Below are 15,243 nucleotides of genomic sequence, written 5' to 3' on the forward strand. Positions count from 1 at the left end.
TGACTTGTAACTTTTGAAGACTTCTAAAATTCCCTCCTAGCTCTGATGTCCTAGAGCTTGAGAAATGAATGAATGCTCACATTCCATCCCCCTTTCATAGGTAATGGGTTCAGTCTATTCTTGTCAGCTGCCCTATGTGATCCTTCCTCTGCTGTGGGTAGTTTCTAGTCCGCACTGCACTCCCCCAGGAGTGTCCCATTCTGCGTCTGAAGATTTCTGGCAGCAAAGCCCCAGAAGAGACATGATGATGACTTCAGAGGTCAGGGACTCCTCACCTACCAACAAGCCTAGAACCCACATTTCTTAGCACCATTGCTAGGTAGGCCTCCTCAGCCACCTGACATCTGTTCCCATCCCATGTCTCCCTCCTGCTTTGCTCCCATCTCTGGGGATGGAGACTCACCAGCACTGTTGGCCTCCGACTCCAGCAGGTGAATGTCATTGCAGTCCGCCAGTGAGTGCTCCAGGCAGAGCTGCAGGAAGCGAGCCTGGGTGCGGGTGACTCGCTTCAGAAGTGACAGCAGGGCCACTGTCTGTTCACACTCATTCCAGCCCTTGAACCAGCCAGCGAGGATGCCCACCTGGTCTCGGAACATCATGGTGCCGGGCCTGGGGCCAGGGTGGGGGGGACGGCGGTGGCAAGGGCCAGCGCCGTCACATGGTCTCGGCTCCGGGCTCCTGTTAACTCTACCCTGAGGGCCAGGGCTTGAGGATGTTCCCTGGCGTAGTGGCAATGGGTGATGCAGGGAAGAGGACACCTGCTCACATCGGGGGAGGTCTTGATCCAGCCACGCCTCTCCAGGCTCCTGGAAAAGGAAGCAAAGGGGGTCAGAGAGAAGGGGTTGGAACTGGTCTGGTGAGTGTGGGTTCAGGGGTTAAGGAGGCCTCATGTCTTCCCGTTTAGCTCAACTCTGCTGAGCTCCTGGGAGAAAGACAAAGCCAACACCAGATACTAAGCCAACTCTCCCTCCAATCTTGACTGGGACTTAGAGACTCAGACAAAGGAGAAGATGCTGCCCCTCATGTCTGGCTGTCACAGGGCCAAAGGAAGTGGATTTAAAGCTGAGAGTAAGTTGGTAAGATTTTCTAGATGGAAACAGGAGACAATGCACACTATGGCAAAAGATGTGAATTAATGGAGACCTAGCCCCAGGTGACATGACTAAGCAGACATGTGATGCTGAGCACATGTCCTGACCTTGCTGATCTCTGGTCATCTCCTCTGGGGGCTGGGCAGAGTCACTGCTTGCCTGCTGAAAGGATCCTACAGAGTCTGTGTATTATTTCAAACTAAGACCCACAAAGCTGGGATACAGGCGAGTGGTGACCCCAGTGGAGATCTCAGGTACATGGATAGCTATCTGATCAGCAACTGGATGCCTAACGGTAGGAGGTCTTTTCAAAGATCTCTAACATGCTGGTGGGGCGGGGGGGATCTCATCCCCTCCAACCCAGCTCTCCCACTCTGATCTCTAAGATCCCATCTACCCTTGATCTGAGGTGAATCTCTCTCCCAGCTTTCTTCCTCATTCCCTTAAGGATACTCCTGACTCAAGTCCTCTGGATTGGGATGCCCCCTTGGCACTCAGAGATGCCAGCTTGTCATCCACTTTCCTAAAAGCCAAGAGGATACTAACCTGAGAAGGGGATACATCAAATGTTAAAAACTCCAAAGCAAGAAAGTGTCCAAATTCCTTTCTTAGGCAGGAACCACACAGGAGCTGTGTCGACTGGGCAGACAACAGATCTACTCTTCAGCTGACTGGTTTCTGGACACTACTCTGAAGCCTTAGGTCTCCACTCACATTTCCCCTGTCTCTCCTGCAACCAGTGCCCTTGGCTCCATCCCCAAACCACATTTGGCTCCATCTCCCTCTGGCTGCCAAGAGGACTGAGAACTCCATACAAAGACTCATTGAACCTGCTGGGCTAGGTCTTAGGAAGCTACTGCTATCTCCCTGAATGTCCAAGCTCCTGCTGAGGACAGCTGTGAGGTGCACCTGACAATGGCTGTGACTCACCTCACAGATCCTCATGGGTCACCTGAACAGAGCAAACTGGCCTGGCTGTCGATCCCTTTGGATACAAGAAACAAGAGAAAATGTGGGGGGAAATGAAACCTTATTCCCAATTAAACAACCCTCCCAGAAATCTTTCTAAATGACCTATCAGGAGCTTCCCCAGTGGCTCAGTGGTAAAGAATCTGCCTGTCAATGCAGGTGACATGGGTTTGATCCCTGGTCCAAGAAAATCCCATACACCACAGAGCAACTAAGCCTGGGTGCCATAACTGAGTCTGTGCTTTAGAACCCATGAACTGCAACTACTGAGCCTACGTGCCAAAACTACTGAAGCCCACGGGCCTTAAAGCCTGTGCTCTGCAACAAGAGAAGCCACTGCAATGAGAAGCCCAAGCACCGCAACTAGAGAGTAGTCCTTGTTCCCCGCAACTAGAGAAAAGCCCGAGCAGCAATGTAGATCCAGCACAGCCAAAAATAAAAATAAATACATTAAAACAAACAAACAACCCAATGACAAATCAAATATTGCCTCCCTGGCTTAAAATCCTCCAAAGACTCTTCACTGCATTTAAATAAAATGCCTAGAGGGCTCCCTGCAAGACTGGTGGCCTCTCCAACCTCACTGTGTGCCCAGTTCTTGTTCACTTGGACTTATCCACAGCTTTCCCCAACCTATCTATGGCTTGCTTTTATTTGTCACTCAGGTCTCAGCTCAGTGTCACTTCCTCAGAGAGATCTTGCCTGATCATCCAAATCTAAGACATTTCTGTTACTCTACTGAATTTATTCTATATAGCTTGGCACCCTCAGATATCTTGTTTGTTGTTTCTCTCTTCCCAACAACTGCAAGCTACACAGTTGCCCAGGGCCCAGAATAGTGACTAGCACTTAGAAGGTGTTCAATACATATTTACTGAATGAATAGATGAATGAAGGTGAGCATGGAAGCCACACTTGGGACTTCTACAGCCCTCGGGGCAAAGATGATAGAAGGAATGATCAAAAGGATGGTAAAGTGATTTGGAAACCTTGCCCTAAGAGAAAAATTTGAAGGCACTGGGGAAATTTCCCCTGAAGAGAAGACTCAGGAGGAATGGCATAACTGACTTGAAATACCTGAAGGGGTAGCACACAGAAGAATTAGAGTTGTTTATTTACTCCAGAGGAGAATCAGGATAGATGGCTCTAAGTGAGAAGCACCTGAGACATGAAAAATGTTGAAAGTCAAGAAAATTCAGTTCTAGTCTTGCCCCACTGTGTCACTTTAATCTTTGAGCTAGTCTGTTTTCCTTCTCTAGGATGTGTGAGATAAGGAGCTAGACTGGTCAGACATGACAAGTGGGTTTTACCTCACAGGCTAACTTCAATTGATCGGTAGTGGCTGCCTGGAACACTGAGGTGAGAAGGATCCTGAAGAAATGAAGCAACAGGAATATCCATCAGTGGAGAATGATCAATAAATTGGAGAATACCTCATACAAGGGAATATTATGTAGTAATTAAAAATGTGCTTGGTTCTGACAGCTCAATACAAACAATGTGCTTCTAGCTAAGTGTAGTGTTTGATCTTTAACTACAATGTAAAGTGTTACGGTTAGTCCATAAGTACATAGTAATATGTTCAGTGATGTCATTCTTATAAAGTGGAAAAAAAAAAAAAAAGCTGTATATAAACCCCTTATATATCTTATATATGAATGCCTATGCACCTATGTATATAGAGAAATGTGTAGAATGATACATCCTGTGCCATTCACATTGGTTACCTTGGGGAGAAGGAGAAATTAGTTATACTCTTTTCATATAACTTTGTGCTATTTCACTAGTTCCACATGAACACAAATTACTTTTGTAATTTTTAAAAATTAATTTTAAAGAAATCTAAGGCAGCATTCTACTTTCTGGCTCAGTGAGAAAGAGTGCTGTGATTGATTATCAATGTTTGCCCTGGATACCGGACAGATGAGTGGTAGTTTATGTGCCTGAAAAAGTCAGTTTCTCTTCCTGGCTCCAGTATTTTGTGGCTTTCAGTCCTAAAGAGACAGCAGCTGCCTCAACATAAGGAAGAATTTTAAAATAATGTATCTGTCCAAGAATGGAACTGGCTGCCATGTGAGGAGGTAATAAGCTCCCTGGCTGCTGGAAGTGGTCAAGCAGAGGCTGGATGAACATCCCTTGGGAGTGGGAGGGATTCCTTCACTGGGTGGCAACTCATAAGATAGAAGGACATGTTACTATTTCAGAGGGAACATTTGTGATGGGAGGTTTGCTATGCCAACAGTGTTTACGGCAAAAAGATGACCAAATCCACAAACAGACCTAAGCTGTGCACTCTTTCCTATGAACACTTTTACTGGGTGGCTACTTTTCCTAAGTAACAGCACTGTGCCCCCGAAATCAAACTATTGACTGAACATTAATCCAGCTTCTTCCCAAAGCCAAATGCTAGAAGCAAAGCCTTGGGACACAGTAGGATCTCAAACATGATGCTTACAAGGCCAGATTTTGAATGGAGCAGGCCGGTGAGGGCTATGGTGAGCTGAAAAGCACACACACTGTCTAAAGGGAGAATTTACTATTGAGCTCTAATCAACTGCTGCCATGTAGGAATTTGGGTCCAGTATTGTTAGATTGTTCTTTGTTTTTTTTTTTTAAGAGGAGCCAGAAATCTAAATTTTTAAATTAAAATTCCCCTATTTTTAAATGTTGGAAACGAATTCATATTAAAACAGCAACAATGAACCCTATATAGAACAAACAAAGCCTGTGGCTTAGGCCAGATAGACACAAACTGGGAAAAGATCAAAAGTCTGATATATAGTGTTGTATGAAAGGAGAGAAGGTTAGCACTCCCCTTGACAAGGATGGAAGAGGCTCTCGGGCCTGACAACACGCAAAAGTCTGATATATATCCCTCTCAAGGGCCTCTCTGGTGGCTCAGACAGCAAAGAATCTGCCTGCAATGCGGGAGACTGGGGTTCGACCTCTGGGTCTAGAAGATCCCTGGGGAAGGAAATGGTAACCCAGTCTAGTATTCTTGCTTGGGAAATCCCATGGACAGAGGAGCCTGGTGGGCTACAATCCATGGGGTTGCAAAGAGTTGGACACCACTGAGCAGCTAACACTTTTCAAGGGCCTAGAGAAGGTCCTACATCTTCAAGCCACTCCATCACTCAGGAAACATGATGGGGAGAGAGGACCTGGTGTCCAAGGAAGGTTTAAAGACACTGCATGAAACCCTGGGGCTTTAGGAAACAAACGGTCACTATCAGGGGAGGGACAAATAAGGAGTTTGGGATTAGCAGATACAATCTACTATATATAAAATAGATAAAACAACAAGGTCCTACAGTATAGCACAGGGAACTATATTCGATATCTTGTAATAAACAATAATGGAAAAGAACATGAAAAAGACTACATATACATAGCTGATTCACTTTGCTGTATATAAGAAACTAACACAACACTGCAAATCGACTACACTTCAATAAAAATAAACGCATAAGTTAAAAATAACCCCTAAAGGAAGTGTTCCTATGTTTTAGACAGAAGAAGAATGCTGAGTGTTTGGTCTGGATGGTGAATGGAGACGAGGACTGGATGACTTTCTATGTCCAAAGGGCCAAAGGCCTCCGGCTTCTCTCCTGGGTGCTTGGCAACAGTGAGAAAGGATGACTTGGCTTGGTGAGATTAGCCAGGGAAGAAGCATCAGCACTGACTATTTGAAGGCATATTACTGTGGTAGCAAATTACTATGATGGATTCAGTGGATTTGCCTGCCAAACATCCACATCCATCTTCTGGTACCAGGCCCCTAAATTCCCTTTGAAGAATTAACTGTCCTTCTTGGATTCAAGAGTAGACATAAAATAAAACTTGGCCATGGAAAGCCCTCCCTGGACTCTGCTGTAAACACTAGGGAAAGTAAGTTCTTGGTTAGGGCTGCTCAGATTATACATATCTCCTGATATTCCTGGTTGCTACTGCTGCTACCTCACAGTGAGTGCCTATCTCAGAATGAAGCCAATACAGATGAAAGCAAAGTCAAAAGTGGAGGGAAAACAGAGACTTGTTCATATTGTTAGAAGACCTATCTCTAGCTAGCGGGAAGCCTCTCATCCCACCTCCCCATCCCAGACTTTTCCGTTACAAATTCCTTTTGGGCCGAGGCCAGTCTGATTTGGGTTTTTACCACTTAACGTTTCAACTTTAAGCCTTGACTGTTCCCATACAGAAGAATTCACCACTGCTCTGGTCTCTTTATCCTTCAGTTCAGTTCAGTCGTTCAGTCGTGTCCGACTCTTGCAACCCCATGAATCGCAGCACACCAGGCCTCCCTGTCCATCACCAACTCCCGGAGTCTACCCAAACCCGTGCCCATCGAGTCGGTGATGCCATCCAGCCATCTCATCCTCTGTCGTCCCCTTCTCCTCCTGCCCCCAATCCCTCCCAGCATCAGGGTCTTTTCAAATGAGTCAACTCTTTGCATGAGGTGGCCAAAGTACTGGAGTTTCAGCTTCAGCATCAGTCCTTCCAATGAACACCCAGGACTGATCTCCTTGAGGATGGACTGGTTGGATCTCCTTGCAGTTCAAGGGACTCTCAAGAGTCTTCTCCAACACCACAGTTCAAAAGCATCAACTTTTTGGTGCTCAGCTTTCTTCACAGTCCAACTCTCATTATCCATACATGACCACTGGAAAAACCACAGCCTTGACCAGACGGACCTTTGTTGGCAAAGTAATGTCTCTGCTTAATATGCTATCTAGGTTGGTCATAACTTTCCTTCCAAGGAGTAAGGATCTTTTAATTTCATGGCTGCAGTCACCATCTGCAGTGATTTTGGAGCCCCCCAAAATAAAGTCTGACACTGTTTCCACTGTCTCCCCATCTATTTCCCATGAGGTGATGGGACCAGATGCCATGATCTTTATCCTTAGGTGACCAAAAATGACTCCCTGTCTTTGAGAAAAGACACTAGAGGGAACCTCTCTGGTGAAGTCCTTCAAATAATCCAACAATATGGCTACCATATTTGGTTTCTAAGAGACCAAGGAACCTTCAGGAACATCTTCCAACCCTGGAAGGTGGGAAATGGAGTAAAAAACTGGCTAAGATGTTCCAGGAAAAACTAGTCATTGGCTCTTTCTTCAAACAGTGAAAAGCAGCCCTCATACAGGAAGCTCCTGGAGGTCAGCTATCCTCTCTCAGAAGTAGCACTGCAGAGTCAGTCAGACCTGGCTGAACCAGAGCTCTCCTACTGACACTAACTTGCCATGCTGATCTTCCACAAGTAACTGTTTCTTTCTCAGTGAAGCTTTTTGTAAGAATGAAATGAAACAATGTATATAAGATACCTAGAATGATGTTTCACATGTCTTCACATATCACATATTGTATTATGTGCCAGGCCTTATGCTAATAGCTTTCCACTGATGAGCTTGTATGATCTCAAAAACTATAAACATATATATACATATTCTTATTTTACAGATGAAGACACGGGCACACAGAGAAGGTTAAGTCACCTACCCAAGATTACACAGCTAAGCTGAGATTTTTAAGGCCAAACAGTCTGGTTTTAGAGTTCTTGCTTGTTCCTGTGTATAATGCTACAGCCTCCTGTATGTTCCCTTCTACTGCCTAGAAAGTTCGACCAAAGTCGAACTTTAATGCGAACATCTCTGGACAAATGAGGGGTCCTATTAGCCTTCCCACCTATCCCTAGCCCTCGTAGAACATCCATGTAGGCCCTGGAGGAACTTGTTCATTTCATGAATAAGGTAATAGGCTAGTTACCTATGGTTAATTCACTATCTCAACTTGAGAATAGGAGAATGTGAGAAGCCAAGGGAGCCCAACTTCTAGAAACTCCTAAAATATGTATACTATATATATATATATATATATATAATTGCCTCAACGAAGACTGCGGCTTTTATATGAATGGTCCTGGAGAAGGGAAGGAGAGGAGGGGAAAAGCCAGGAAGGGCCTCCTAGAAGATAACACAGCCTGGGGAGCTATGGGAAACTTGCATAATTTGGAGTAAGTGATTTTACCTTGTTGTGCTTGTTTTCTCATCTGTAACATGGGTTTAATAATAGCACCTACTCTCACAGAGTTGTGAGGCATAAATACCCTCACAGAGATGTTAGCTAGTATCATCATCCTGGATTCCTTTCTCTAATCCCACCACCAACTGTTTGCTCAACACCAAACATGTATCTGTATCTCCATTTTTACTACTACCACCATATTCAAGTCATCGTCCTTTCTCATCTGGATGAATCTATTGCCTCCTGTTTCCATTCTTGCCCATTTTCCTTGCAGAAACCAAATTTTCTTTAAAAACAAATAGATCATGTTACTGTCTTGCTTTAGAAATGCTGTAAGAGCTTCCAAATGCTTGTAAGTAAAAATGCAAATTCCTTACCATGGCCCACAAGGCCCCAGATAATCTGGCCTCTATGAACCTGCCCCTGCCCCTTCTGCCTCACTTATGCTTCAGCCACACTGATCTCCTTACACATCTCAGAGGTTTTGCTGGCTGATTCCTCTACCCAAAATGTCCTTCCCCAGGTCATCATATGGCTGGTTCCTTTTCATCAATCAGATCTGGGTTCATGTGTGCCCCAATCTTCCTCATTTCCCCAGTAGGAAGGAGTCTTTGGTCTGATATCATTGTCAAAAAGTGTTTCTTCTAAGGCTATAGCTCTTCCAGAAACACCTAGACTGGAAAATCCATGAGGGGAAGGAAGACTGTGGCTGTATTATTCACTGTTATATATTCAATTTCTAGCACAGTGCCTGGAACATAACAGACTGTTAATAAATATCTGTGAAAAATTTCCCTACCTTGCAGCAGTCTTTTCTTCACATGTAACAATGGTTAGATTAGAATGCCCAAATCTCAGATTCTCCCACAACTGGTGCCTTCTCATCTTTCAGGTTATCGGGTTCAACTGTCACTTCCTCAAAAAGGCCAATTCTGATCACCCTGTGTACAGTGGACAACTCCCTACCCCGTTCAATCTGTTTTAATTCCTTCCTAGCACATATCACTATCTGACTTGTTCATATATCTTCCTTCCATCAGAATATAAGATCCAAGAGCTCTAAAACCTTGACTATTTCATTCACTGTTGTATCTCCAGTACCTAAAAAGTGCCTTCATAAACTGTTTAATTGCTGGAGACATGTGAGATGTGCATACTCTATATAATAATGTTGTTCTGTTGCCCTCAAGCAGACTCTATTGAACAAATTTACCCTAAAACAAACAAAACAAAACTTACTCACAGAAACCTATTTAACCCTCTTCTAAAGCTCTGAGTACTGGAAACCCAAAGTTGAGGTAGGGAACTGAACACCAGTACTCCTGGATTCTACTACCCCAAGACTATAACCAAACCAAGTCAGTCATCTCATTCCTGTTTCTCCCAAGTGAAAATCGCTCAGTCATGTCTGACTCTTTGCGACCCCATGGACTATACAGTCTATGGAATTCTCCAGGCCAGAATACTGGAGTGGGAGGCCATTCCCTTCTCCAGGGGATCTTCCTAACCCAGGGATCAAACCCAGGTCTCCTGCATTGCTGCTGCTGCTGCTAAGTCACTTCAGTCGTGTCCTCCCACATTGCAGGTGGACTCTTTATCAGCTGAGCTACCAGGGAAGCTCTGTTTCTCCCAGTGAGATCCCAAAGTCAAGTCTGGTGGGGTCAGACTAGTCATAAACAATCTCTGGATCCAAACAATCATAGAGAAGAGAAATGAATGGAGCTGGGCAACAGTGAGGAGGGGACTACCATCAACCCTCCAAGTTCAAAGGATGGAATCACAGTTCTATCTGGTTCAGCAAGCAAGAGAATCTCTAAGAGCACCACTCACCTAAACATGTCTCTGAGGATCTTCTGTCACCGTCTCACACTTAGCTCAGAGAAGAAACTGTTTTCAAACTGGGGCTCTCAGTAAAGAGTTCTCTTTCCACTGAGACTGCTAAGGATGTAGAATTCAAATCTGGGGTTGCTAAGGGCCATTTTGTTGTCACAAAGCAGAAACCAGCTGAGGATGAAGTTAAGTCAGTGGAGAAATGGGGTGATTACTAGGAAGACTGTTTGAACTTCTGGATGCAGCTAGGTCTATCTAGTAACCATCCTAGTTCTGGACTTTACAGTAACATGAGGCAATTAATTCTTTTTTTTATTAAGCCAACTTGAGCTTGGCTTGTAAGGTAATGCCACTTACATCTTTAGTGTCTTGGCTGATGTGAGCTTTATTTTTTTTTCCGCTGAAACTGAGCACTTTCACATACAGGGCATTGTTCTAAGTGTGTGTTTGTGCGTTAGTCACTCAGTCGTGTCTGACTGAGTGGACTGTAGTCCGACCATGGACTGTAGGCTGCCAAGCTCCTTTGTCCATGAAATTCTCCAGGTAAGAATACTGGAGTGGGCTGCCATTTCCTCCTCCAGGGGATCTTCCCGACCCAGGGATCAACCCTGGTCTCCTGCATTGTGGACAGATTCTTTACCATCTGAGCCACCAGGGAAGCCCTTGTCCTAAGTACTATATACATATTAACTATTTAAGCCTTATAACAATTCTATGAAGTAAGGTATCGTTATTACTTTCATTTTTTAACTCTGGAAACTAAGGACTAGAGAAATTCAGTAATTTGTTGTAGGTCACAAAACAGGTAAGCAACGAGTGGGATGCAAATCCTGTCTACCTGAAGAAAAAAATCCAACTCTGACTTCAGACACTATCATCCTGGGATGGATAGAGCCAGAAACCTATTTGAGCCACTTGTCCTCAATTTCATCCTTTGTAAAATGAGGATAATCATAGTTTACCTACCTTATAGAGTTCCTGTGAATATGAGATGAGACAATACACGTGAAGCACTTAAACAGTGACTGGTAGATAATAATTACTCAATAAACAATGATCATTAACATTATTACTCTTTGGGTCACTAAAGTGCACCTGGCAAATACAGTGCAGATGGAGGAGATCTGTTTTCTTTCATCTCTGTCCTTCAGGTGAAGAGAAGAGATGTCATGGGTTAGAGGTGAAGAGTCTTTCTTGCTTTTGACCAACTGCATAAGCCCCTTCCTCTGCCTGGAAGGCCAATCATCCTTGTCCCAACTCTTCAGCACCCAGTCTTACCACCTCTTCTATGAAGTCTTTCCAGATAGAGGGTTCCTTCTCACTGCCAAATTCCCACAGTATATAATTTTTACCTCACATTCTGTCCCATGTACCTGACCAACCTCTCTACTGGGCTGTGAGCTCCCTGAAGGCAGGCCCCAGTGTTATCCTTGTGATCTGTTTATTCTTCTCGAACTTAGCTGCCGGTTAGCCAATGATTCCCTACAACTTACAGAGGGAAGAGCCCACTTTGTGGAATTCAGAGAAGAACAAGTGACATCCCAGTACTTTCCAAACTCCGAGTCTAGTCAGCGTGAGCAGACAAGTAGATGAAAAATTACCAGGGAGAAGATGAGTGGCGCTCTACAAAGTACAATGGAAGGCTCTGGGGAGTAAGAGGATGAAGATTGGAAGATGCCTTAAGGGAAGGGTGTTTATGTGGAGAAGGACAGATGAGGAATAGATCAGAAGAGATGGACATGTGTGTTCAAGGAGGGAACAACTTGAAGCAGAAGCACTGAAGGATATGGGATGGTATGGAGCAATAGAGGGGAAGCCAGAAGGAGAAAATGCTGAGGAAGATCTGAAAGGGAACCATTCAAAGGCAGAATCTGAAGTAATTGCTCAGAGGGTGGAGTAACCTTGTAGAGAAGCCACAAACCTTTCAAGGAAGGTAAGGAATTTTCTGGAAGGTGGGGACTTCACAAAGGGGGCTCCCAGGAAAATGGGGGTGAGCAGAAGGGCACAGGGGCATACCCTGAGGCATCTTTCAAGGGCCTTTAGGTGGGGAAAGGGAAATCCTCTTAGAGGGCAGTGGTTCTCAAACTTGAGCATGCATCAGAATCACCAGGAAGGTTCCTAAAAACAGATAGCTACTGCCAAGTTTTCTGATTCAGTAGGTCCGGGTTGTGACCCAAGAATTTGCATTTCTAACAAGTTACCAGGTGATGCTTGTGCTGCTGGTCCAGGGACAACACTTTGAGAACAACTACTATAGGGGGAGGGACTCTTTTGTGAGGAAGCTCTCAATGTGGAAAAGGAAGGAGAAAACTTCTGACAGGAAAATTGAGGGAGTCCTCAAGAAAAGTCTAAGGAAGGGTCTGTCTATCTCTGAAGGGAAGATCTGAAGGGAGGCGGGGTATATGAAGATAGAACCAAAGAAAAATGTCCTGAGAGAAAGAGCTCTGAGGGCTGGAACTTCAAGGGGTAAGGGTATCTCTTGAGGATCTTTTAATAAAAAGGGACACAGAGGCTCCTGATAGGGGAAGTCTGTAGGATGCTGGGGGCCTATGGTGGGACACTGGGGGAAAGAAGCTCAGATCTGAGAAGGATCTCTAAGTTGATTTCACAGGAAAAAGAATGGAGGAGATGAAAGGGTATAAATGGAGGTTCTAAAACGGATATGTAATAAGGCCTTGAATAAGGTTTCTTGGAGATGTCAGAGGGGGAATCTGAGAGTGTGTTCTGAGGAAGTCTCACAAAGTGGTGGGGTTGTTGATGCACAGCAATTTTGGAGAAAATTCTCTAAAAGGAGTCTGTGGATGTGTGGTCTTTTGTGAGAGATCTTAGGTTGACTGGAGCAGGATAACAGAGGTCTTTTTAGGAACAATTCTCAAAGACCTCAGATGAGAAATCTGAGTAAAGCCTTCAATAAGGTATATGGGGAAGGTGGTTCTTCTGAGGGGGAATGTGGGAATGTCACAGAAAAGGGTTTTTCAGAAAGAATTCTGGGACTTTCTAAGAAAATGAGCTCAGAGTTATTTTGAGGGAAGACTGCATGGTGTTGGGTGTCTTCCACAGAGGGTTCTAGAGGATTTGAGGGAAGCTGTGACAGTGAGTTCAGGGAGGGAATTATCTAGGAAAAGTCTTTTAGTAAGTAGTAGTAGTGGTAGTGTTAGTCACTTAGTCGTGTCTGACTCTTTGTGACCCCATGGACTGTAGCGCCCCAGGCTCCTCTGTCCATGGAATTCTCCAGGCAAGAATACTGGAGTGGGATGCCATTTCCTTCTCCACTCTCAGTAAGGCAGGAGGTCTGTAAGTGGTGATCCAAGGGTTACTGGAAGAGTCTCCAGAATAGATTTCAAGGGCATATCGCAGAAGGCTCGAGGGGGTTGTTGGGGTCTTTGAGAAGGTATGAGGAAGTCTTGAAAAACTGCATCTCAGAGGGGTTGAGAAGAAAGGGTCTTAGGGTTTACAAGGGTTGTGAGGAGGAAAGTTCATCAGAAAGTGGGTCTATAAAGAGGGACCTTGAAAGGAGGATTCTAAGGGGGATTGAAGAAAATATCAGAGAGAAACTATGGGAAACCTTTTGGAATCCTGAGGAAGCAATTTTTGGAACATTTTGTGTGGGTTACTGGGAAAGATTTGGGAAACATAAAAAGGGTTTTGGAAGAGGCTCTTGGAATGTGGAAGAAGAGTTCTCTGTAGATTCAGGTAATCTCTGGAGAAGATTTTTGGCATAAGTGAGGAGGGTCTCAGGGGAAGATTTTTGGGGTATGTGAGGGTGCTCTATGGAGCATTTCAGGGTGGGGAGATTTGAGGAACATGAGGCGATCTTTGGGAGAGATTTTTGGGACCTGTGGAAGGGTCCAAACAGATGACTTTTGGGATGTGTGAAGGGGGAGTGTATATGGGAGAGGAACTGGGGGAGGGGTGGGGCTCCAGGTGAATTTTGAGGATCCGAGGACATTTCAGAGGGTCTCTTCGGAAGATTTTCCAGGGGACATCAGGGGCATTCTGGAGCATTCCAGGGGGAGGGGCTCTGAGATTTGGGGGCCATGAATGGAAAATCTCCAAGGCGATTGCTGGTACGGGGGTAGGTGGGAGGGAAAATTCTTGGGATGTGCGAGAAGGAAGTCTGGGCGATATTGTTGGGATGTGTGAAGTAGGTCGCCGGGGGAGATTTCTGGAATGCACGGGGTCTGGAGGGGATTTCGGGGAGTCTCTGATCTGAAGATTTTTAGGGCTGATGAGGGAGGCTCCTGGAGAAGGTATCTGACACATATTGTTGGAATACGAGGAGTGGCCCCGGGGGAATATTTCTAGACTGAGGAGGAGGATGGGGGATCTGGGGCCAGAGCAGGGTTCTCTGAGGAAAATTTTTGAGGCGTAGGACAGGGTCTGGAGCAGACATGGAAATATCAGGGGTGGTCTCTCAAGAAGCCTTGCGCACGGCGGGAGGGGACGGGGCGCTTCGAGTGGATTCGGGGGGGGGGGGGTCTGTGGGCGTGCCCTCTAGGGAGCTGTCTGAGGTAGACCTGTGGGGGGGGGGTCACGAGATGGGCCGCTGGCCGGGCTCCCAGGCCACCCCAAGGGGCGAGGAATTCGGGGAGAAGCTCGAGAAGCGGCCTGTGAAGGCGACTCCGGGTACGGGTGTGAGGGATTCTCTCGAGGGTCGGGACCCCTGAGGCCCGCGCTCCGCGCCCGCCGCCGCCCGGGGTCCCTGAGGGGGCGGGGCCGCCCGCGCGGCCTGGGGCGCCCTGAGGTGAGCCCCGAGCGCCCCGACCCGCCGCCGCTCCGCGTCCGCCCGGCTCTGCTCGCCACTCACCGCCTCGGCTGCCGCCGCCGCCGCCCGGGCCTCCTCAGGCCACCGCCACCGTCGTCGCCCCCTCTCCGGCCCGCGAGCTCCCCTCCCTCCTCCCGCACCGACCACCGCCGCCGCCACCGCCGCCGTCGCGCTGCGTCACCGCGCCGTGCGTCACCGCCCCTGGCCCCTCCCCGACGGGACCGCCGCGCGCCAGCATTAGTTGACGCCGCGGTGACGAACGGCGCGCTCGCCAACGGGCGGCGAGGGCAGCCCGAAGGGCGGGAGGTGTGCGCGGAGAAAGGCGGGGTCCCGGCGGAGAGGGGGGCCGGGGGGGGTTGAACAAGGCCCACGAGGCCCAACCCCCGCCCCGTCGGATTGGTCGGCTGCTCAGCTGACGGGCAGTCGGTCCTGCGGGGTGGGGGGGGAAGAGGCGGGGCGCGCGCGGCGTTGCCATGGGCAACGGGACCGGCGGCGCGCGGGATTGGGCCTCCCGGCCCGCAGGGGGCAGTCTCGCGCTTGTCTACCTCAGCTTTGCAACTAAGTCAC

At 46.9% G+C, this 15,243-nt stretch overlaps 1 protein-coding gene and 1 pseudogene across 3 annotated transcripts in view; one reads left to right on the forward strand and one right to left on the reverse strand.

Annotated features, from left to right (window-relative positions):
• SAMD4B (sterile alpha motif domain containing 4B) overlaps nt 1-14,896 on the reverse strand; it is a 36,784-nt gene extending 21,888 nt beyond the window's left edge. The window contains exons 1-3 of one of the 3 annotated variants that reach the window (XM_043437778.1): nt 14,719-14,896; nt 3,371-3,431; nt 404-806 (exon numbers count right to left, since the gene is read on the reverse strand). In XM_043437778.1, coding sequence (XP_043293713.1) covers nt 404-599 — 196 coding nt within the window. In that variant the 5' untranslated portion in view covers nt 600-806; nt 3,371-3,431; nt 14,719-14,896. Of the gene's footprint in view, nt 1-403; nt 807-2,021; nt 2,043-3,370; nt 3,432-14,718 lie in introns of those variants that run through there. The other 2 variants (XM_043437779.1, XM_043437777.1) reach the window with 2 other exon arrangements.
• LOC122421854 lies at nt 4,842-4,933 on the forward strand (annotated as a pseudogene).
• Nucleotides 14,897-15,243: the final 347 nt, after the last annotated feature.

Source organism: Cervus canadensis, chromosome 18 (genome assembly GCF_019320065.1).
Source record: "Cervus canadensis isolate Bull #8, Minnesota chromosome 18, ASM1932006v1, whole genome shotgun sequence".
Taxonomy (NCBI): domain Eukaryota; kingdom Metazoa; phylum Chordata; class Mammalia; order Artiodactyla; family Cervidae; genus Cervus; species Cervus canadensis.